The sequence below is a fragment of the Pinus tabuliformis genome, chromosome 3_1 (genome assembly GCF_031772625.1).
Source record: "Pinus tabuliformis cultivar Carrire ecotype Pingquan chromosome 3_1, CPIR1, whole genome shotgun sequence".
Taxonomy (NCBI): domain Eukaryota; kingdom Viridiplantae; phylum Streptophyta; class Pinopsida; order Pinales; family Pinaceae; genus Pinus; species Pinus tabuliformis.
Window position 1 is genome coordinate 227,322,224 of NC_142301.1, and position 22,203 is coordinate 227,344,426.

At 33.7% G+C, this 22,203-nt stretch overlaps 2 protein-coding genes across 2 annotated transcripts; both read left to right on the top strand.

Moving 5' to 3' along the window:
* The first annotated feature begins 7,088 nt into the window (after positions 1-7,088).
* LOC149186618 (homeobox-leucine zipper protein ROC2-like) lies at positions 7,089-19,175 on the top strand. The gene is made up of 8 exons (XM_089409399.1): positions 7,089-7,322; positions 16,435-16,493; positions 16,612-16,805; positions 16,951-17,068; positions 17,170-17,358; positions 17,933-18,370; positions 18,498-18,599; positions 18,933-19,175. Exons 2-8 carry the CDS (start codon positions 16,452-16,454, stop codon positions 19,173-19,175), a joined length of 1,326 nt encoding a protein of 441 aa, XP_089265525.1. The 5' UTR covers positions 7,089-7,322; positions 16,435-16,451.
* Positions 19,176-19,212: 37 nt separating this feature from the next.
* LOC149186619 (homeobox-leucine zipper protein ROC7-like) lies at positions 19,213-21,051 on the top strand. The gene is made up of 4 exons (XM_089412644.1): positions 19,213-19,370; positions 19,496-19,764; positions 19,894-19,989; positions 20,179-21,051. The coding sequence occupies exons 1-4, from the start codon at positions 19,256-19,258 to the stop codon at positions 20,536-20,538; spliced, it is 840 nt and encodes a 279-aa protein (XP_089268770.1). The 5' UTR covers positions 19,213-19,255; the 3' UTR covers positions 20,539-21,051.
* Positions 21,052-22,203: the final 1,152 nt, after the last annotated feature.

Consider the following 22,203-nt stretch of genomic DNA (forward strand, 5'->3'; position numbering starts at 1 on the left):
TTTGGGACTAAATCAATATTTAGTCTCCCAATTCTGTCAATCACATCAATCAAAGTATCATCAGTGGTTGGAGCTTCATGTGGGGGAGAGAGTGCTTCAGAAGAAGATTCCACAGAATGATCTAATATAGGAATTCCCCCTTCAATTATGAAATTCAGCAAATGATTTTTCATGACTGAATCTATCCAAGGGATCAAGTTGTTGCTCAAAAACATTGTCATCTTTAGAAGATTCAAGGAAGATTACATCTCTAGATACAACAAAATTCTTATTAAATTCATCATAGAGACGATATGCTTGGGAGGCATTTGAATACCCCAAGAAGATACACTTACGACTCCTTACACCAAGTTTGTTTCTTTTTACCTTTGGTATCAAGGCATAATAGGTGGAATCGAAGACCCTGAGATGCTTTACCAAAGGAATGTGGCCATACCACATTTCATAAGGAGTCTTGTTTCTAATAGCATTAGATGGACATCTATTCTTTACATATACAACACATAGAACTGCATCAGCCCAAAACATCAATTTTACATTCTTGAAAAACATCATGGAACGTACCATATTTAAGATTTTCCTATTCATTTTTTCAGCTATTTCGTTCTATTGGGTATTACAATGCACAATTATTTGATGTTTGATCCCATGCTAGCGAAGGTAGTTTTCAAATTCATTTGAAGTGTATTCTTTTCCATTATTAGTGTGAATAGAGCCAAGATGAGATTGTGCATCAGTTTCAATCCATGTATGAAATTTCTTGAATGTTTGAAGAGCATCAGATTTGTTCTTAAGTAAATAAACCCAACACATTCTAGTGTAGTCACCAATAAATGTCATCATATATTTATTTCCATTTGTAGAAGGAATAGGCATTGGACAACATAAATATAAATGAATGAGTTCAAGTTTTATATGTGCTCTAGAATGTGAATCATGAAAAGATGGTTTGCTATGCTTTCCTAGAATAAAAGCATCACATTGCTTAAGTTTCCTAGGAATTGTAGGAAAACTAGTAACACCATTTTTCTTCAACAAGCGAAGGTTTTCATAGTTCAAGTGTCCAAATATAGCATGCCATAAAATACTTGATGGAAATGTACCTTCATCGTAATGAGAATTGTATGAGAAATTTTGTGCATGAGAAGAGCTACCTTGCAGCTTCAAAAGTCTTTCTTCTTCTATCCCCGTCATGAAAAGTGAGTGGTCTGATGATTTTCTCACCTCAACCTTGCCATCAAACATATGAATGGAGTTTCCTTGCTAGAAGATGTGGACCAAGGAAAACAAGTTTCTCCTCAGTTGTGGGAGATATAAAACATCATTTAGAAGAAAGTCCGGAAGACCAAGAAATTTAAGCCTGATTGTGCCAAACCATGATGGCTTGAGTTTTAATTTCTCTGCAAAGTATACTACTCCATCAACATTGTCAGTAAATTCTTCAAGAAAATCTCTTCTAAAAGTTAGGTGGAAAGTTTCTCCTGAATCAAGCAACCAATCATTTTTCCAAGAAGCAAGTGAAGCATTAAACAAGTCTTCGGTTACTCCAATATTACAATGTTCCACAACATAGTGAGTGGATTCAGGTGCTTTAACTTTCTCTTTGTCATTGGTTTTACCTTTGGCTTGATTTCTTTCCTGCTCAATTTTGTCCCAAGGTAACTTACATGTGGATGCATCATGTGATCCATCTTTACTGCAACATATGCAATGAAGATCATATTTTTCTCCTTGAGAGTGTCTGCCCCCCTTGCCTTTGGAATTTCTTCTTCTTCTTCCTCTTTGACCACCTCTTTCTCTAGAAGAATCTTGAGCATGGTCCTTCTTTCTATGTGCAAGACATACAACTTCTTCAGAATATTAAGGAGCTATCTTTTCAAAAAATCCTTCTCTCTCTCAACAACTTTTTTTAACAAGGGAGTCAAAGGTAATCTCTTTGAGGTTTCCATTTTCTTGCAATGACTCAATATAATTTGAATAAGTGGGATAAAGTGCCTTGACAAACATTGTAAGAGGAATGCATAGTTCAACATTAGTGACTTTGATATTGTGCATAATAGATCTTACTTCTAATGCCAAAGCAAGAGGATCATCATCTTTTAATTCAAGACTGAGCAATTTAATCATTAATTGGACAAATTCAAGTTCAGAGTGCGAGTCATAGACTTCATTCCACTTATGTAAGGCTTCAAAAGCATTTGCAAATTGTGAAATATGGTGACTCACCTCTTCATTTACAGACGCTGCAATCAATGCATAAGCCTTTTTGTTCTTGTTTTCCCAAATGGATAATTCCTTGTCTGAGGTAGGCTTTGCACGTTCATTATCTCCTTCCCCTACACAAACTCCTTTCCACAACTCATTGAAAATGTGAGTGTGTTTGAGCTTTCGAGACCACTCAAGATAGTTATCCTTCTCGGTGAGAACCACTCCCACAACAGATATCAATGAATGCATTTTAAAATATGTGTACTGTCAAAAAAAAGTACGTCTACTACCAATAAACTATAAGAAATTGCACCTCTTCTCATAATATGTGGAAAAAATGCACTATGATATATTAAAATAGAGGTATTATTTGTGGGAGGTGTATATTGGGAGGGTGTATATAGGGAGAGTGTATATGGGGAAGGGAGTATGGGGGAGGGCTTATGTGAGGGGAGGGTTCAGGCCCCATGATTTGGATACCTATATTATTCAATGTCATAAAGTATTAACAACACAATGTATTAAAACCAAGAGTTGGATTGGATACCTGCATTATTCAACGACAGCACACAGTAAAGTATTTACAACAGGTGGATGCAAGGAGGATGGGTGGCATTGTGGAGAGGTCGTTTATATGGAGAAGTCAACATATGACCGATGTGTTTTGAGGGGAGGTGGTATTAGCTGTGTGGGAGGAGGTATTAGTTGTGTGATATTGGAGGAGGCAGTTTGGAGGTATTCTGGAGCATATGACTAAGAAAGAGGCACGATGGGAGAAGGCAACTAGTGGTATGGTAATTAGATTGGGGATGTTTGTGGAGTGTGGTATGGCGGTTGATACCTTATGGCACACAAGACATAGTATATATGAAACCAGTATGGGGAGGTGACGATGAGGATATACCATGTAATGGAAATTTTCACAACCGAGAAGTTACCAAGGACCACGCTTCCAGTTTGGAGGGAGAGTTACATAACATGGATTATAAAAACTGGAATTTGGGAGAGGTATGAATGATGCAACAACCAAAGGAGAGGCGATGTTATATACCACTATGTACACTATCAAAAAGGTTTATGCATTCACGATATATTCCATCAACCATCAAACTTATTCAATGTTAATGGATTCCATTCGTGAAAAAAGGACTTACGAAACACCTTCAATGCAGAATAAATATTGCAATCTTACCATCCAATGCAACACCTCTAGGTTTTTATGAAGCTCACCATCTTCAACGGTCTCACCAACTGTTTGCAAATCCTCTCCACAATATTTTAACCAATGTTCCAACACTTCCACACCACGCAAATGCAAAGCTTCTATGAGAGTGATTCAACAAAAGGTTAACTCTTAAATCTTTGCAATAATTATAGAGATCATTCAATTGTGCATTGAATGTGGAGGACGGTCTGTCCAATTGAAGTTGATAGAGAGAAGAGAAAAGAGGGAGTTCATAGGAGAAAAAAACTAAAAATAGAGACTCGCTTTGATACCATGACATGTCAGGAGGTAACTCCTCAAATGAATTATGTTTATTCATTAAGATTACTCATGGTTATATAGAGGAGGGAGTGACTCCTAGGCTTCACCTCCCGATGGCTCTTCATTTTCCATTATTTACTATTTATATTATTTACAATTGCTCACCCAATCCTAATGATTAGGTGTCAACAATTCCCAATGGTTTTATAATAGATAAACCAAAATTTCTCGATAAAAAAAGTCAAGGCATTTATCCTTTCTTTGAAAGCTAGTGCTCTTGCCTCAATAGTATCATGTTGCAATCTCATAGAGAATGTCTCCCTATGAATTGGTGTAACTATTAGTACATGGTTCCATAAGACATGAACGCATGGTCACTAAACAGTGGTATGCTGCAATATGATAAGGACGACACCGAAAGAGCAGAGGCTAGTGGAGATGCTTTGTGTAATTCAATGGAGTCTAAACAGTGCATTATGAACCATAGGTCAAGTTGACTGGCCAAGTATGTTGTTGAAGCAATTGCAGAACATGTTGAGCGATCCACAAAAACCTGTTGCTTCTTACAACTTTACTATGGAACGATTATCATCGCTTCACTCCACTCTCCATTATAAATATTCCATGTTTCCTACTAATTCACACTGCTATAATTAAAGCTTTGTCTCTTAGCTAGAAATTAAAGAGTTTGGTCACCTCATAGTTTCAAACTTCTTTGATATCTACCTGGGCCCTCTGTGAGGAGTAAACCCAGAGCTAGGAACTCTAATACCAAGTAGAAAAACCTAAAGATGCACACACAAAGGAAAAATTCTATTAGACTCTACAAATCACACAGATACATAACATATTAATGGTGCTAGTGAGATCCAACTAATTCCAAAACAAGAAGATTGGATGTTGAGAAAGTATCTCAACAACTCAACCAAATATACCTACTATAGTAAGAGTTAATTTAAATAAAAATGATTTAATAAAATTAAAAAATATATTTAACTCCCAAATTATGTAGATTAAACAATTCAAACTCAAGTTTTTAAAAATCTTTGTCCGATTTTGATTAAAATTAGCCAGAAAAAATATCGTGAAAAAAGTCATTTCTCTTATAAATTAGACTATGCCTAGAATAATTATTTTTTAAAAATATTTATATCAACTATCAAACTTTTAGACTATGCCTAGAATAATTATTTTTTAAAAATATTTATATCAACTATCAAACTTGTCTAAACAAGTAAAAAATGATTTTTTTAATTTTTTCTTTAATCTAAAATTATTAGTTTTTGAATTTTTTTCAATGGTCCAAATGGATCTAGCTCACTCAAAAACCCAACACCAAAACTTTTGAAACTTAATAGCTATAACCAATATTTCCAAAAATTTCCACCAAATTTAGTAAAAAATGAAAAAGTCATTCCACCAAATTTAGTAAAAAACGAAAAAGTCATTCTATTGACGAGATGTGGTTTACTTATTTATAAACAATCTAACTAACTTTCAAAATATTACTAAATTCTAATATAAATATAATTATTTATTAAAATATTAATAATTAATCTGACTTTAATAAATTAATAAAATTTTCAATTAACTTAGTTGGGAAAGTAATTTGGAAAAGAAATTGAATAAGGATGCCAATTAAATAAGGTATAAGTGATTAATTTAAATTGTTATTACAAAAAATAGGGTATTACAATTTTTGAAATAAATTTTATTGAAGAAATAAACTTGCGTACATCGATTTTAACTCCATATCTAATAAGTATTAAGCGGGACCAAATATCTAATAAACATTTTAGAGTGAAAAGAGATGGATCTAGTTTGGTATAATTTCCCCCTTTAATTTGACATAGTCAAAATGTTAAGTATTAGATTACAACATCTCTGCCATACTGGGCTAGAAGCACCTCTGGGATCAATAATATTGTAATATTATTTTTTAAATAGGCAATTTAAAATAAAATTAACTCTATTAAGAATCAAGAGATTATACAGCTTGAGTGGGCCTAATGATTAAGAGCATGTGTTTCCTCTTGAGAGGTCACATGTTCAAAACCAGAGGGGGCAGAGTATGTATGATGGTTGGTCTGATAAGTATTGGAGTTGAGGTGGGTCCCTTGTCCCACAAGCATGGGGTCTACTTGTGATAAGTATTGAAGTAATTAATTCAAAAGCCGGGGAGTCTACTGGTGATAAGTATTGGCGTAATTAATTCAAAACTTGGGGAGTCTACTTGTGATAATTATTGTAGTTGAGGTGGGTCCCTTCCCACAAAGATGGGGGTCTACTTGTGGTAAGTATTGGAGTTGAGGTAATTAATTCAAAACCCGGGGAATCTACTTGTGATATGTATTCTCATACACCAATTTGGTCTACTTGTGATAAGTATTGGAGTTGAGGTAATTAATTCAAAACCTGGGGAGTCTACTTGTGATAAGTATTCTCATACACCAATTTGGTGTCTTGCTTGGCGTTACTTTAAAGTTGGATAATAATCATAATAATTATTAATTGAAAACGTCGCTTTACTTTAAAATTAGATAATAATAATAATAATAATTAATTGAAAACGTCGCGAATCTACTTGTGATAAGTATTAGAGTTGAGGTAATTAATTCAAAACCTCGGGAGTCTACTTGTGATAAGTATTCTCATACACCAATTTGGTCTACTTGTGATAAGTATTGGAGTTGAGGTAATTAATTGAAAACATCGGGACTCTACTTGTGATAAGTATTCTCATATACTTTTCAGTTAAATTTTCCCAAAATCGGGGAAGGATTCATTGAAATTCAAAGTTTGAGTTGTGAACTCTCTGCAATCCTAGTGCTCAAGGTGTTCACGTAGTCAATCCATACTTGCAAGTCAAAAATACATTTTAAGTAACAAAAAATTGTTACTTGGCCTAAAAAAATTTGGGAACAAAAACTTCAAACCCTAAAATAATTAAACTAGCATAGATCCATCTTAAACAGCTATCTAACATGAGCTCAGAGGGATCTAATTTATTTGCAGGGTTTTTTTATAAAACGATATTATTTAAATATTTTATATAGTTATTTAATTTTTTTTATTTTTAGATTTAAAAAAAAAAAACTCGCCAGTATGAACAAAATTTCAACTTTGATAATGAACAAAGAGTATTACACGTCATATTAACAAAATGATTCAAATTCAATTTATTCAAAAAAAATATTCCATAACCGCCTAAACACATGCAAAACATTATTAACCTTTAATTGTAAATAAACTCTTTAAAACTACCTCTTCGTAAATAACAATATCAAATTTTAAAAATATATATTTTTTAATAACCTAGGCCGCTATGGAACGCGGCTCACACATATAAATACCTGTGAGGCTTACCCATCCGAACAAAAAGTGCAGACGCTTACTTAAGAATCACCTGCCATATTTTGCGAACTGTTGGGTTCGGCGATCTTCCTTAGCGAAGGTTTGGTCGTCCGAGCATCTTTAGCGAAGATTGACTGCGAGGTGGTGAAGGGAGTTCGTTTTTCCGCTGTTTGAACCGGGGATCAGAGGTTTGGTCGTCCGAGCATCTTTAGCGAAGATTGACTGCGAGGTGGTGAAAGAAGTTCGCCCTTCCGCTGTTTGAACCCCAGATCAGGTAAGTTCTACACTGTTTTAAGAAAAAATAGTTTAACACTGTTTTAAGAAAATTTTATGAATATTACGAAAGAGAATGTAAATTTGTTTTACTGAATTTATCCGAAACAAATTTAAATGTTTTACAAATTTTCCATTTGGGTTAACATTTTCAATTTCTTTCTTTCTTTATTTATAATTTAAAGTATATATATATAGTTCAATTCAAGTTTTTTCTAAAAGGAAATCACGTATGAAAAGCAGTCAGGAATAATATCTAAGCGGTTCAAGGATATAGCTAACCATGCCTATTACAGAAAACAAAAGTGGCTTTCAGATGGTTCAAGAATATAGTTAACCATGCTTATTTTAGAAGTCAAAAGTGGTTCTCAGGGTCATGATATGCATGAGAGTAGAAACGGTTTTCAGATGGTTCAAGAGTATAGCTAACCATGCTTATTTTAGAAATCAAAAGTGGTTCTTAGAGTCCTGATATGCATGATAGTAAAAACTGTGCATATTATATAGTGATATGGGGTTTAAGGGTAAGTTTTTTTGTGTGAAATCCATGAGATGGAGGTTCAAATCTCATTGAGTATATGGGCTGTTGTGTCTTGGCTAGAAAAGAAGGCTACCGGGAGTGGATGGCTCTTGTTGAGGTATAAGTTAATTACTAGTGGATGGCTCTTGTTGAGGCATAAGTTAATTGCTATTGTGTGCAGCTTGCACGATGTTGCACCTAGCCTAGGTTTATAGTGGCAGCCAGTTGGATTTGATCCTGGGCCTGTTCAGATAAGCTGTTGCACCTAGCCTAGGTTTATAGTGGCAGCCAGTTGGATTTGATCCTGGGCCTGTTCAGTATAACTCTCACCAGTTACGGATTATCCTAGATAAAAAAAAAACTGTGCATATTTTTTTTAACCACATGGTGAATCGGTAACTATCAATATTAATAATGGTTGAGTCATAAGAATAGTGGCACCTAGCCTAGGTTTATAGTGGCACCCAGTTGGATTTGATCCTGGGCGTGTTCATGATAACTCTGACTAGGGCCTGTTCACGATAACTCTCACTAGGGCCTGGGCGTGTTCATGATAACTCTCACTAGGGCCTGTTCACGATAACTCTCACTAGGGCTTGTTCACGATAACTCTCACCAGGGCCTCGGCGTGTTCATGATAACTCTCACTAGGGCCTGTTCACGATAACTCTCACTAGGGCTTGTTCACGATAACTCTCACCAGTTACCGATTATCCTAGATTAAAAAAAAAACTGTGCATATTAATGTTCACTATAACTCTCACTAGGGCTTGTTCACGATAACTCTCACCAGTTACCGATTATCCTAGATTAAAAAAAAAACTGTGCATATTAATAATGGTTCAGTCATAAGAATAGTGGCACCTAGCCTAGGCTTATAGTGGCAGCCAGTTGGATTTGATCCTGGGGGCTATTCAGGATAGCTCTCACCAGTTACCGATTACCCTAGATTAAAAAAAAAACTGTGCATCTCGTTACCAATTATTCTAGATTAAAAAAAAAAAAACTGTACATATTAATAATGGTTGAGTCATAAGAATTATATGGTTTCATTTCGCTCATCTAGGCCTCCTTAGTGATGCTTGTTGTGGTTTTTCAGCAGAGTTGTTTCTAAGGGATTTAGATGACCATCTATAATTAGGTGAAATCCCTTGCAGAGAAGGAGAATCTCATCCATACTTTGGTTACATCATAATAGAACCTTTCGAGTAAGTATTTAAGGCGTCAAGAAAGGTCCACTGTGTGGAGAGATTGGTTTCTTCAAACTATGGACACTCCTAAGACGTATTGGTTTCTTCAAGCTCTAACCAAGGAATTCAAACCTCTACCCAAGTAGGAACCTCCGAATCTAATAGTTGTACATGCTAGGCCATTAGTTCTTCTTTGGGCTCTTTAATTTCCATGTATGTTGTTGTTAGCTCTTTCCATGTTTATTATTATAAAATGTAATAATTTTACTTTTACCTATGATGTGAATCAATTTATTGATTTTATGAACATTTCATTATTGATATTTTTTAATTATTAATAATAATTATATTATATTTAGACTTTTGAATTCCATTGTATTGATTTAATGTAATTTTTTTTCTTAAATGAATTACATTTTTTGATTTTACATTTATTTTGAGTCTATATTTTTAACTTTTTTCACTAAAGCGTAACTCTTCTTAATAAATCACATCAAGTTTTGGGATGGATTCATTCTGAACTATTACTCAAGTTCATCTTTTTCCTAGTGATGAACCTCGTTTTGAACAATTACTCAGGTTTATCTTTTTCCTGGTGATGAACCTCAATAGGGGTTCAAAATGCATGCTCCTAAAACTTGTTGCGATCTCTTCTCAAGAAATTACATCAAGTTTTAGGATCGATTCGTTCGGAATTCTTACTTAGGTTCATCTTTTTCATGGTGATGAACCTCGTTTCGAACTCTTACTCAGGTTCATCTTTTTCCTGGTGATGAACCTCAGTAGGGGTTTGAAATGCATGCTCCTAAAACCTTATGTGATTTATCTAGAAGAATTTTTCTTTAATAATGAATCACATTTTTTCGTTACAAAAATTTATATTTATATTTATATTTTTTATTTGACTTGAATGTTTTATAATTTTTAATTTCTTTCTTTTTTTCCAAAGAAAAAATTAAAATTTCTATTAAAGCTATAAAATGTTACATAATATATGCATTTAAGCATTCTATAGATTGTATGTTTATCATCTAAACATAGAGTGTTAAGTTGAGTGGGTAAGGAAGAACAAATACTTTTCCATCTCAAGGTATGCAAAAATTGAGCACTCATTCGAATTCATGGGCCTCCTCTTATGAGGAAAACAACCTAAAGAGGAAAAAGTGACAATTGATGTTGTTTCCACTATTTTAGAACAAAAAATCATAAATAGGTATGATAGTCTGCATAAAATCATAAACAGGTATGATAGTTTGCATAAACTTGTAGACAAACTGTATAAAACATAAAACTGTAATTGTAATCAAACAAAATACAAAAGCCTAAAAGCATGGGCTAGCACTGTTATGTACTTTAAGGCACAAAGGGAGGATGATTCGACACACGGATCACTTCATTTTCTATTTCTTTTATGCACAAGTTGTTGATAACATGTTGCAAACCCTGCTTAGATAAGAGGCCTGCTACTGAGTTCTGTTCCTCGTAAATATGGCACACAGTAATAGAAATAAAATGTTGTTTAAGATTTAAGGCTTCTTTTGACAAAGGAGATAACATATAGTTTTGACATTTGTACTCTCAATTAAACCATTTGATGACATTCTAAGAGTCACCGAAAATCTAAACTGATCTTAGTCCCTGCTATGTAAACCAGCAAAGAAGAAGTTTTAAGGTTTGTAGTTCAGCATAGTTGTGTGTTCTTGCTTCTAGCCTCACTGAGGCTTTCAAGCACCTATGAGAATTAATATGAATTAGAATTCCTACCCCACAAATATTCCATTGATCAGAGGCCCCATTGAAATAAGCCTAAGGGATATTTCCCCTAATATGTTCCTCCCTATTCCCCCTAACATTTGATTTCGAGATTGGTATAGGTATACTTTCATAGATGGCAGCACATTCAATCACAATGTGTTCATGAGATGGGTTCTGATCCTTGAAAATTCTCTTGTTCTGGGCCAACCAAGTGCCCCATGCTATTATTAGAGGTAAATTTCTCAAGGTTCCATCCACCATTTTTGCCACAACTACCTAATATTTTCTCTGTTCCATATCTGGGATTTGTTTAACAACATCAAAGTCTCGAGTCATACAACTCTATTGAAAGGACACTTCAGAAATAAATGTTGATTTTATTCTTCATCTTTCCCGCACAAAGAGAACCAACCCAGTCCCATCTTGGATCTCTTCTAGAGATTGTCCCATGTTGGAACCTTATTCCTTAGTATACACCAGAAAAACATTCTTTTTTTGGTTGGACATTTTAGTTTCAAGATAGGTTTTGCCCACCACTCCATATTTTCCCATCCCTTCTTGGACATAAGATAGTTATAACCATACTTTGGAGAGTAACTACTAGTGAGAGAATGAACCCTTCGATCTATGAAGTTCCTTGGTAAAATTATGTCATTCCTCCTCTGATTATGGGTCAAGGTGTAAATCTCCTTCGGATAACCATGCTTGTTGCTAGATTGTTGAGTGCCCAACCTTTTATTTGACTCAAATTAAACTCCCCTCTTGATTTCAAGTGGTCGATGATGCTTGGAGAGAGGGAAAACCCTTCGTTACAGCCCACCCATGGGTCTTGCCCAACTCTTACTTGCTCTTCGTTACCCACCTTCTAGGAGAGCCCTTGCACAATTTTCTTAATTGAGTCCATACTTTCCTTCCATACCACAAACTCTTGCAAATTTTTCTTGTCTGACTTTCTAATCCACTCATTCGTTGGAGTTAGATCAATGTATGTTATTCTTACCACCAACATCTTCATATTTTCCTTTGTTAGGAGCCTCCATCCAAATTTTGTTGCTAGAGATTAGCCAAAATATGTGAGGTATTTTATACCCTACCCTCCCCAATCCTTCGGTCTTCCCACTTTCTCCCATGCCACCCAATGGAGGACAGGATCCTCTTTTGAGCTATAGCACCCACAAAAATCTACTACATGCTTTTCTTACTCTTGCAAGAATTCTTTTGGGCACCCATATTACTGTCAACCAATAGACAGGGATTTCCATAATGATAGATTTGATCAAAACTAGCCTTCTTTCTCATGATAACCATTTGTAATTCCAGCATTTAATCATGTTCCCAATTTTATCCACCAGTCAGAACTAGTCTTGATTTCTATATGAGTTGGCTTTAAATGGAACCCCAGGTATTTGAAACTGTAGCCATATTCTTTTCCTCAAAAGGATGGAACCCTGGGTATTTGAAACTGTCGCCATATTCTTTTCCTCAAAAGGAAGGTCCTCTGCTATTATTGTAAACTTTAGGACCTTAGATTTTATTTATCTTTTAAGCCAATTTAAATATTTTATAAACTTTCTATTTTTTCTTTTGTGTTTTATTTTTTTAAATAATAATAATAATTAGATTAAATTGAAGTTTACCGAACTCCTTATATTGATTTAAATTAAATATTTTTTATTTAATTTGAATCAATTTCAATGTTGTTTAAGTTAACAAACTCATTGTAATGAATTGATTTAAATGTTTAACAATCTTTCTTTCTCTCCTAAACAAAAAAAATATTACCCTACCTTAAAAATGAAAATTACATTATGAATTCTCATGTGTTGCACTAAAAGAGCAACCGCTCATGGCTGATAAACAAATCTACAGGAGTTAGGACAGTATCCAAACATATATATACATCCATACATATCCCAGAAGTATCATAGATTATTGTCCACTATGCATGCCGTCTATGTAGGGTATGTGGAAGTATGCACTCTATGTAGGGTAGGTGGAAGTATGCATGCTCTTCATCATTCAATAAGTAATAGTATAAAAATTTGCTTTAATAAATTTATTTCTAACATGGGGTAGAGTGTGTGCATGTTGCATGTACGGATTGTTGAACCAATTTATAACATTTTCTATGTCCCAAAAAATTTGAATTTATCTAACTTTCTTTTTAGTAGCAAACAAGCTAATAATTTTTAGACTCATAAGCTCAGAAAATTTATTTGTTCCCTGTCCCAATCCACTTATCAGCATGAAAGAATGATTTTGTGACAAGTGCAGAACAACCGTGCCTCCACATGCTCCCCAACAAGAGAGGAGTCATGAAAATAAACCTAGGGAAAAGAATAATGAATGGATTTCTTAGAGATGTTAAGTGTAGGAAGAAGAGAGGCTAAATAAAGAGAACAACCCTGCCTCCACATGCTCCCCAACAAGAGAGGAGTCATGGAAATAAGCCTATGGAAAAGAATAATGAATGGATTTCTTAGAGATGTTAGAAAGAAGAGAGTTTAAATAAAAAATCATAGAGAAGGTGACTAAGGATTGTGCAACACCTTGTTTGAAATAGATGCCTTGTCTTGGAAAACATCTATGTCCCCCCCAAGCCATATTCCTCGAGAGATTAGCAAGGGAAAACAATTATTTTTCTTTGGGTTCGCAAAGTTGCCCCAATTCTCCCATGCATGCAAATAGGAACCACCTTGCCATTGAATTGTTATACCTAGATAGATTATAACAAATGACCACACAACTAGTGCAAAATGAGAGAGAAGGAAGAAGTGTCTAACTATTCATTAGACTTCTACATAAGGGAAACCAAATCAACCTTATAATCCCTTGTTGGTTTAGATTGTCTCTAGTTGGAACAACGTTTCCCAAAATACATCATTGGAGGAGACAAGCTATTGCAACACATTTTGGTTTTCACAATTTCTTCCACGACAATAAGGGATTTTCATGTTTTTTTTTGGTCCTTAATGAGAAAGGCATAACATGATTTTGGAGTCACAATCTTCCCATTTTTATTTTGAATTAATTTTTCAATTTTATTATTATGAAATTTTGTTTATTCAATGTTATTTATATCATTTTTATTTTGAATTAATTTTTCAATTTTATTATTATGAAATTTTGTTTATTCAATGTTATTTATATTTTGAGTAAATTAGAAAGTTTTATGGTTTTTTTAATATTATTATTTAGATATATAAAATTTTTTTAATGATAATAATTACATTAATATTTACACATAAAATTTCTTATTATTAATACGGAAAATAATATAGTATACTTTAAAACGGCACATACATACAATCTGATTTTTAATAGTTTAATAATCATTTGGTATATAATGCATTATATTATAAAATTGTAAAAGAAATTGCAACTAAAGTCACATACAAATATTTAATAAAATATAAGTAATCGATTTAAGTTGTGTGACGTGATTAGTTAACATTTTTGTAATAGATTTTATTACATCATGAATATATTCTCTTTAAAAATAAAATAAAATTAACTTACTTAACGATCAAAGTGAAAACAAGTGAAATATATGCTTAAAATAAACAATTGCTTTATAAAAATATCAAAACCAATAAGCTCAATTAACTGTCTAAATAGGTTAAAATATTCTTATAACTACTTATAGATAAACAACAATACCCAATAAATATATATTTATATAAAGTCCATTTGCTCTATGTAACCCAGCTCATACTTATAAAACCTGTGAGGCTGTCCAATCGGACAGAAAGTGCAAAAGCCTCCTCAAGAATCTTCTGTTCCAGTGTTGTTGTGAATGGGGCGCGAGATTATGGATACCCAGGGTTGATGGTGAATGGTCGGGTAGCCTGAGCTTTCTTAGTGAATATTGGTAGTGACTGGGGTAAAAATGCTGGTTGTTTGGCTTTTTATATTAAGGATTAACTGAGTTTTATATTGTTTTTATAAAATATAAAGATATTGATTTTTTAAATAAAGAAACTTTATGAATATTATGAAAAAGAAAATGATAAAAAGTAAATTATTTGTATTGATTTAATTTAAATCATTTTCATTTTAAAATTTATATTTTTTTAATAGAATTAAAACATCTTTATAGTTAAAGTCTCAAAACCAATAAACCCAATTCCTTTGTAAGTACTTGAAGCCATTGATTTTGAGTTATTGTTAAAATATTCATATAGTTATTTTTATATGTTTTTAATCTAAAATGATGCTTTTTTTTAATGTTAGTTATGGAAATTTTCGTTATATTTTGAAAAAATTAGTGAGGGATTTTTATAAATCTAAATAAAAAGTGTTAAAATTCACAATTTTAAGTGTTTTAGACATTTTTTATGATGCTGAATCTATAATTTCCATCATAAAAACATGATTCAAACACTGCATTTACAAGATTTTTTGAATTTTTTTATCTGAATTCCCGCCACTTTTAACCATCCAGACAATCATTGGGTAGTCTGAGTTTTGTTAGTAAAAAAAGGCAGTGATGTAGAAAATAAAAGCTGGTTGTTTGTTGTTTTAATCAGAGATCAAATGAGTTTTATATTGTTTTTGTTTAAAGTGAACTCGCTTAGTTAAGATAGATGGTAATGGAGTGAAAAAAGCTGGATGTTTGGCTCTCTGTATCAATGGTCAGATGACTTTTAGGTTGTTTTTCTGTAAAATAATTTTTTTTTGGTTAGTCTGAATATTTTTAGTGAGGATAGGTGAAAAAAGTTGGTTGTTTGAATGAGAGATCAAATGACTTTTATGTAGCTTTTGATTAAAGTGAATCTTTGGATGGTCTGAACTTCAGTGATGTAAAAAAAATTGGCGTTCTGGCTCTTAGATCTAATGAGTTTTATATTTTTATTTATTTTTTAAATAGGAATACTGTTTTTTGACTAAGAAAATTTTATGAATATTATGAAAGAGAAAGGAACAGGAGATAGAATAATAGAGTTAGCTTAAATGTTTTTGTTTTGTTGGACACCTAATCTTAATTGGGTTAGTGTGGAAGTCGAATGGACAAAAGCAGTCCAAGAGACCTTGGGATCTGAAACCCAAGAGTCACATATTGTACTATAAATGTATATCTGATGTTAATAAAAAATAGACTCACTGATTTATCTTTCCTAGTCTTTGCTGTCCATGTGTGTTTAACATGTTTAAAGTGAATTCTTGGATAAACTGAGCTTCCTTAATGAAGATAGGTAGTGATGTAGTGAAAAAACTGGTTTTTTTTGGAGCTTTGAATCACAGATCTAGTAAGTTATAATCATGTTCTTACGAATATTGTATTTTTAATAAAAAATCTTTATAATATTATGAAAAGAAAATAATAAAAAAGCGACGATATTTGCTTAATTTAAATATTTGTTTAATGAATTTAAATGTTCTCCGAACTTAATACAGTCTGAATTCAGTTCTGAACTTAGTTTGGTGGCCTTTCTTCTTGCAATTGGTAGATGACATGAAAATGGAACTAACAGATTGTGCGACACACACAGCATCGATTTTGGTTGTCAAGCAATGACATTTAGTTTTGGTAGCTTGGCTATGGTTGGTGCTGTGATATTAATATAATAAGTTGAGATAAAATACCATTTTCTGGTATTTCATCCAATGACATGTCTAATGATGCAGTGGTTGATTGTCCTTAACAGATACTGAACATACATATATGGCCAAGGGAAACTCCACTCCAGAGCTTTCTTTGAAGCTGGTATGTCCTGAAATTTTGAATTGTAATGAGAGTAGAAGTCTTGAATTAGTGTGTTATCAATAGGGCAGAGATGCTATAGGGGTATTTTTATAATAGTTAAGATGGGCATCTTTGACAGAAAAGTGGAGGTGATTCAAAAGGTGAGATGAGGAGAGAGCTTGGGAAGACCAAAGTAGATGGTGAGTATGATAGTAAGTCGGACAGCGACGATGTGATGAGGAGCCCACCAGGGGATCATCAAAATAGCAGTCAACGTGAAACAAGGAAGCTTTATCACAGGCATACTCCGGAACAGCTACAGGAATTGGAGGCGTAAGTCATCAAACTACTCTTGTTTTACATGGTTTCCTTGATAAATATAATTTTGTGTTTTATGTTTGTTATGAAATTACTCTTGCTTTGCTTCGTTTCCTAGCTAGTCTTCCGAATAAAGTTCATTTGTGTTTGTTGTGTACAGGTTTTTCAAGGAATGTCCCCATCCTAACGAAAATCAACGTGTACAACTTAGCAAAAAGGTGCAGGTTACGCCTAGCCAAATAAGGTTTTGGTTTCAAAATCGTCGCACTCAGGTTAAGGTATGCATTTTTCCAATTTTGTCTGCACAATGTCATTAAGAATTATTTGCCTTTCTACTTCATTTACCTGATACTCATCTGCTAACTCTTGGATTGGTTAGGCTAAACAAGAGCGTCACGAAAATGCAACTTTGAGGGAGGAGCATGAAAGACTTGTAATGGAAAATCGTTTAATGAAAGAAGCAATGACGAACTGTAGCTGTTGCCATTGTGGAGGACCTGCGACGCTCACGGAGAAGTCTTTGGAAGACCAAGAACTGCGGTTGGAGAACATCAGATTAAAACATGAGGTTTGCTTCCACTGCCATTTAAACATAGTTTAGCTTTAACTCTGAGAAATTAATATTGAAGGGAATTTTCCAAATGAAATCGATGCATTTCATGTTCGAAACGGTTTCATACATTTATTAAAACTAAGCAAACTCTTATTTTTTGTTTCAGGGTATTGGTTTGAAGTTAAGCTAGGATTTTTAAACTTATATTTGTCATTTAGTTCTTCCTTTCAGTAGTAATTATTTGTTTTTCTTTCTGCTGAAATGAAATTAATCCTGCTAATGCACGAATTGGTAAGCAGAAAACTCAGAGATTGTGGAAAACCGCCTTCTCCCAACTGGTTTTGGAATTGTGATTTTTCTTGTGGGAAGTGGGCTATATGTTTATGACCGTTTTTAACGATTTGTAATTACTAACTATATGATTGAAAGACCGTGGTGTTGATTTTTGGTTTGTAAGTGGCCCAATTTGACATTCATGGAAGCGTTCTATCCAACATTAAATTCTTAAAATAATTATACTGTGCTGGTGGGTTATAGAATATTATTTTTTGACAAAAATAATTGTATGTTTCTTTTTCCGATTGTGCAGTTGCAGAGAGTTACTGCGATTGTAGAAAATCTGCCTGGAGCATCACTTTCTCCTGTACACGATACTTCTCTGAGTCTGGCAACTGGTAGTGCTGGTGTCATCAATCTTGTAAATCCCGCTTTGAATTCCCTGGACGGCCTTTCCACTGTCGATGTTGCAGACCGACACGGAAGTCCAAGTGGGATCGACAAATCCTCAGCAAAAGAACTTGCTGTGGCATCCATGGATCAACTCATCAGAATTGCTCGACTGCAACAGCCTTTCTGGATCAAAAGTCCTCACGATGGGATAAAGGAAACGCTGAACCATGACGAATATTTTCGCCAATTCCCAAGGGTCATTGGTCAGAAACAGATGGGATACGGAACCGAGGGAAGCAGAGATGCTGGCACTGTGCTTATCAATAGCATGGATCTGGTGGAGATACTTATGAATTCGGTATGTAAGAAAACAACCATCGATTGTGACAACACCATTTCATCTTCTTGCCTACTTGATCGATTTCTAACTACTGCTACTGTACACACTGTTGAACTAACTAACTGAACTTTCGTATACAATTCAGAACCGTTATTCGGAAATGTTCGCGTCAATTGTTTCCAGTGCCACGACCTTGGAGGTCTTATGCGATGGTGTAGGGGGTACCATGAACGGCAAACTCCAACTGGTATGTTAATCTTTTATTCAGATCTGAGTATTGTTACAGAGGGAAGTGAAGTGCTCTAAAATACCTAATCAGATTAGGCCTCATTATTTAATTCAAGGATATTAGATTAAAAACATTTTAGCTTTGAATTGGAAAATCAAGTATTTTCTCATTATTTAAGTCCAGGAATTTAGATTAAAAACGCTTTAGCTTTGAATTAGAAATTTAAATATTTTTACTTTTCTAAAGCTTAGTAATGGTCTCTAAAATATTTTATTTGTGAAGCGAATTATACATATTTCTTTATCGATGCATAAGGTAGAATCTAATTAGAAATACTGAATGTCATAACAGATGTATATGGAGCTCCATGTTCTCTCACCGCTTGGTCCACTTAGAGAATTCTATTTCTTAAGGTTCTGCCAGCAGCTTGGTGCAGGAGTCTGGGCCGTCGTAGATGTTTCGGCAGACAGTTTAGTGGAGAACTCAATTCCGGTGAATTGCAAGAGGCAGCCATCGGGATTAATAATTCAAGACCTCCCTGGCAATTGTTCAAATGTAATTGCTCATAACAATTATTCCATGTTATCGAATTAATATCCATGGTTCCTTGCCTACAGGTTTTCATTGTTACCTGGGTAGAGCACATCGATTATGACCATAGAGGTGTGGACTGCATGTATCAATCTGTGGTCAGCTCCGGATTGGCGTTTGGATCTCAGCGTTGGCTCTCAGCACTGCAGCACCAATGCCAACGTCTAGCTCTCGTGCAAATAAATGCAGATACGACTGGTAAACCTTGTTACCTATCAACCTTATATTCCATTACTATGAATCTATTTTCATCCAAAAATATTTATTTATATTCCATTACTATGAGTCTATCTTCATCTAAAAATGCTTATTTCTCGGATCAGCTTTCCCAGATCCCAGAGGTCGGCAAAGCTTGCTAAAACTTGCTCAGCGAATGACGAGTGATTTCTGTGCTAGTCTGAGTCCATCGGCGGTTCACAACTGGGCTAAGTTATCTGACAACGGTGATGAGGATATTCGAGTGTCCACACGGAAGAACATGGAGAACCCCGAGTTTCCTGGCCTTGTGATCTGTGCTACCACTTCAGTCTGGCTTCCGGTTAATCATCAGAAATCATTCAATTTCCTGCAAGATCCGAAACGTCGAAGCCAGGTTTAATAACTTATTCTTCACCCAATATCTAATAGATAGAATTGATCCAGTGATTAACTTATATATAATACTAAGATAATTGCCGTAAAATAATTGCCACCGCTAACATTTCGAGATCAAATAATGCAGTGGGATATGCTCTTTACCGGTGAACCAAAGCAAGAAATAACCCGCATTGTGATGGGAGAAGATCATCGGAACAGTGTTAGCCTCCTCGCATCAAATGTAAGTGTTGGAGCTTCATTCTGCACAACATTTTTGTATATTGACTTATTCCATATATGTAGAAGTAAATGAGTAATGAGAAAGAAATATGAGTTGTCTTTCAATCAATGCCATGAATCTTTGCAATTCATGCCATGAATCTTATACCCTATTATTACTATCTCAATTTGTTTATTTCAATATTTGCAGGGTATCAATACCAGTCAGACAGCATTGACTTTACAGGAGTGTTGTACAGGTTCTTGGGGGTCTATTATTGTCTATGCTCCTTTTGATATGGCTTCCATGAATGCAGTGATGCATGGAGGTGAACCTGATCATGTTTCTGTTTTGCCATCTGGCTTTGTAATTCTCCCAGATGGACTTGATATTGGAAATAACTTCAGCAATATTCATAAAGGAGGAACTATTTTGACAGTTGCATTCCAGATATTGTTGGCCACTACGGCGACACCTAGGGCTACCATGGAAGATTTGCAAGCGGTGCTACCGTTGATCACCGGCACTGTACAGAAGATCAGATCAGCATTGATTGTGGATGTTGCTTGACAGAATCGGGCTATTTTATTCATACTGTTGCTGAATTATTTTGATGTGATTTATATTTCATGGTTTTCTTATTTATCTGTTCCAATCTTACACTACCTGCAAAACAATAACAAAGGACGGCTGATGAGGTTGTGATGGATATCGATAATGTTTAATTGAAATAGGGTAGGTCATCCAGTATAAAGGTTTTGAGAAAAAGGTTCTCTAGATTCTCTGAAGCCGAGAGCATAATGAATTGCCAAAAGCAATTGGTAATCGTTGCTTCGGTTATGCATTTGGCAGTGAAGAACGCACCAAGTATATGCTTGCCAACTGGGAAAGGACAATTATACATCAAAAATCCCCTCACATTTCTAGGATAATTAAGAACTTTTGTTCTAGGGATTGAATCAATTGTTCATGGACTTCACCACTTTGCAAGGGTTATGGTTCTGATATTAACTTAGTTTATCTAGTACTGAACATTTTGGCCGGAGAAATGAAGTTTCAATCTTGAGATTATAAATGCCATTATCTGAGCTTGTCTGTGCTATGTGTTGTTTAAATTTGAATTTTATTTTAAGTTTAAAGTGTCTCTGATTCAAGGTTTGGAGAATTTTGGGCATTCTTTAATTATTTTTTTTCACTGCATTGGTTTGCTGGAGTTATTTAGCATTTAAAAAGTCTTGCGGTTTTTTCTAAAATCTTCAAAATATTAGAAAATTTTATTTTTATTATTTAAGAATTATTTGATTGCTATATGTAAAATAATATTATTTATTTAGAAATTAAAAAGAGATTACATTATGAAATTTTACTATATTATTTTTTCACTGTATTGTATTGTATTATTTTTTCACTGTATTGTATTGTTTTTGAAATATATATTTCAAAAATAGCTATCGACACTATATTTATGTATCTCTTTATGTATTGAAGGTTTTATTAAAGATGTTTTAAATGCTACATTTTTCCTAAAATTTCATATATTTAGATGGTACTATAATAAATGAACTTGTTATATGGTATTATAGTATTTAGTTTTATTTTATTTATATGTTAATTGAAATCTCTAAAAAAAAAATTATTGGATTGGAAGTAATAGTTAATTTGAATTTTTATAAACACTTCCATTATTTTATACCAATTGAAATGTTTTAAAAATTTGAAAATTTAAAAAATATAATTTAAGAAGATAAATAATATATTGTATAATACAAATAATAATATATTTTATTTGGAATGAATATATTGTAAAGTTTATATGAAAATTTTATTAATAGATAATATAATAGTGTATAATGTTGATATATGGGCCATAGGCCTTAAAATTTAACTAGTTAACACAATAAGAATGAATATAAAAATAAGAAATAATTAATTAATAAATAAAATATTTAAGGGAGAACTATTGGCCTCTCATTCTTCTCTTAACTTACTTACACACTTATATGTCTCATGGGCTCACCTACATTTATACAAGTAGATTTGAACCCAAAGTAGGTTCTAGATACTAAATAAACCTCCACAATATCTCTCATGGTCCATAAAATCTCTCACTCAATCCCTTCTTCCTAGATAATATCCAATTAACCCAAAATTCTCTCAATTCTTCCCAAATACTCTCAAACCTTCTCTTATTTACAATAATTCTCATTCTCTCTTAAAACTATAGAAAAATACTAT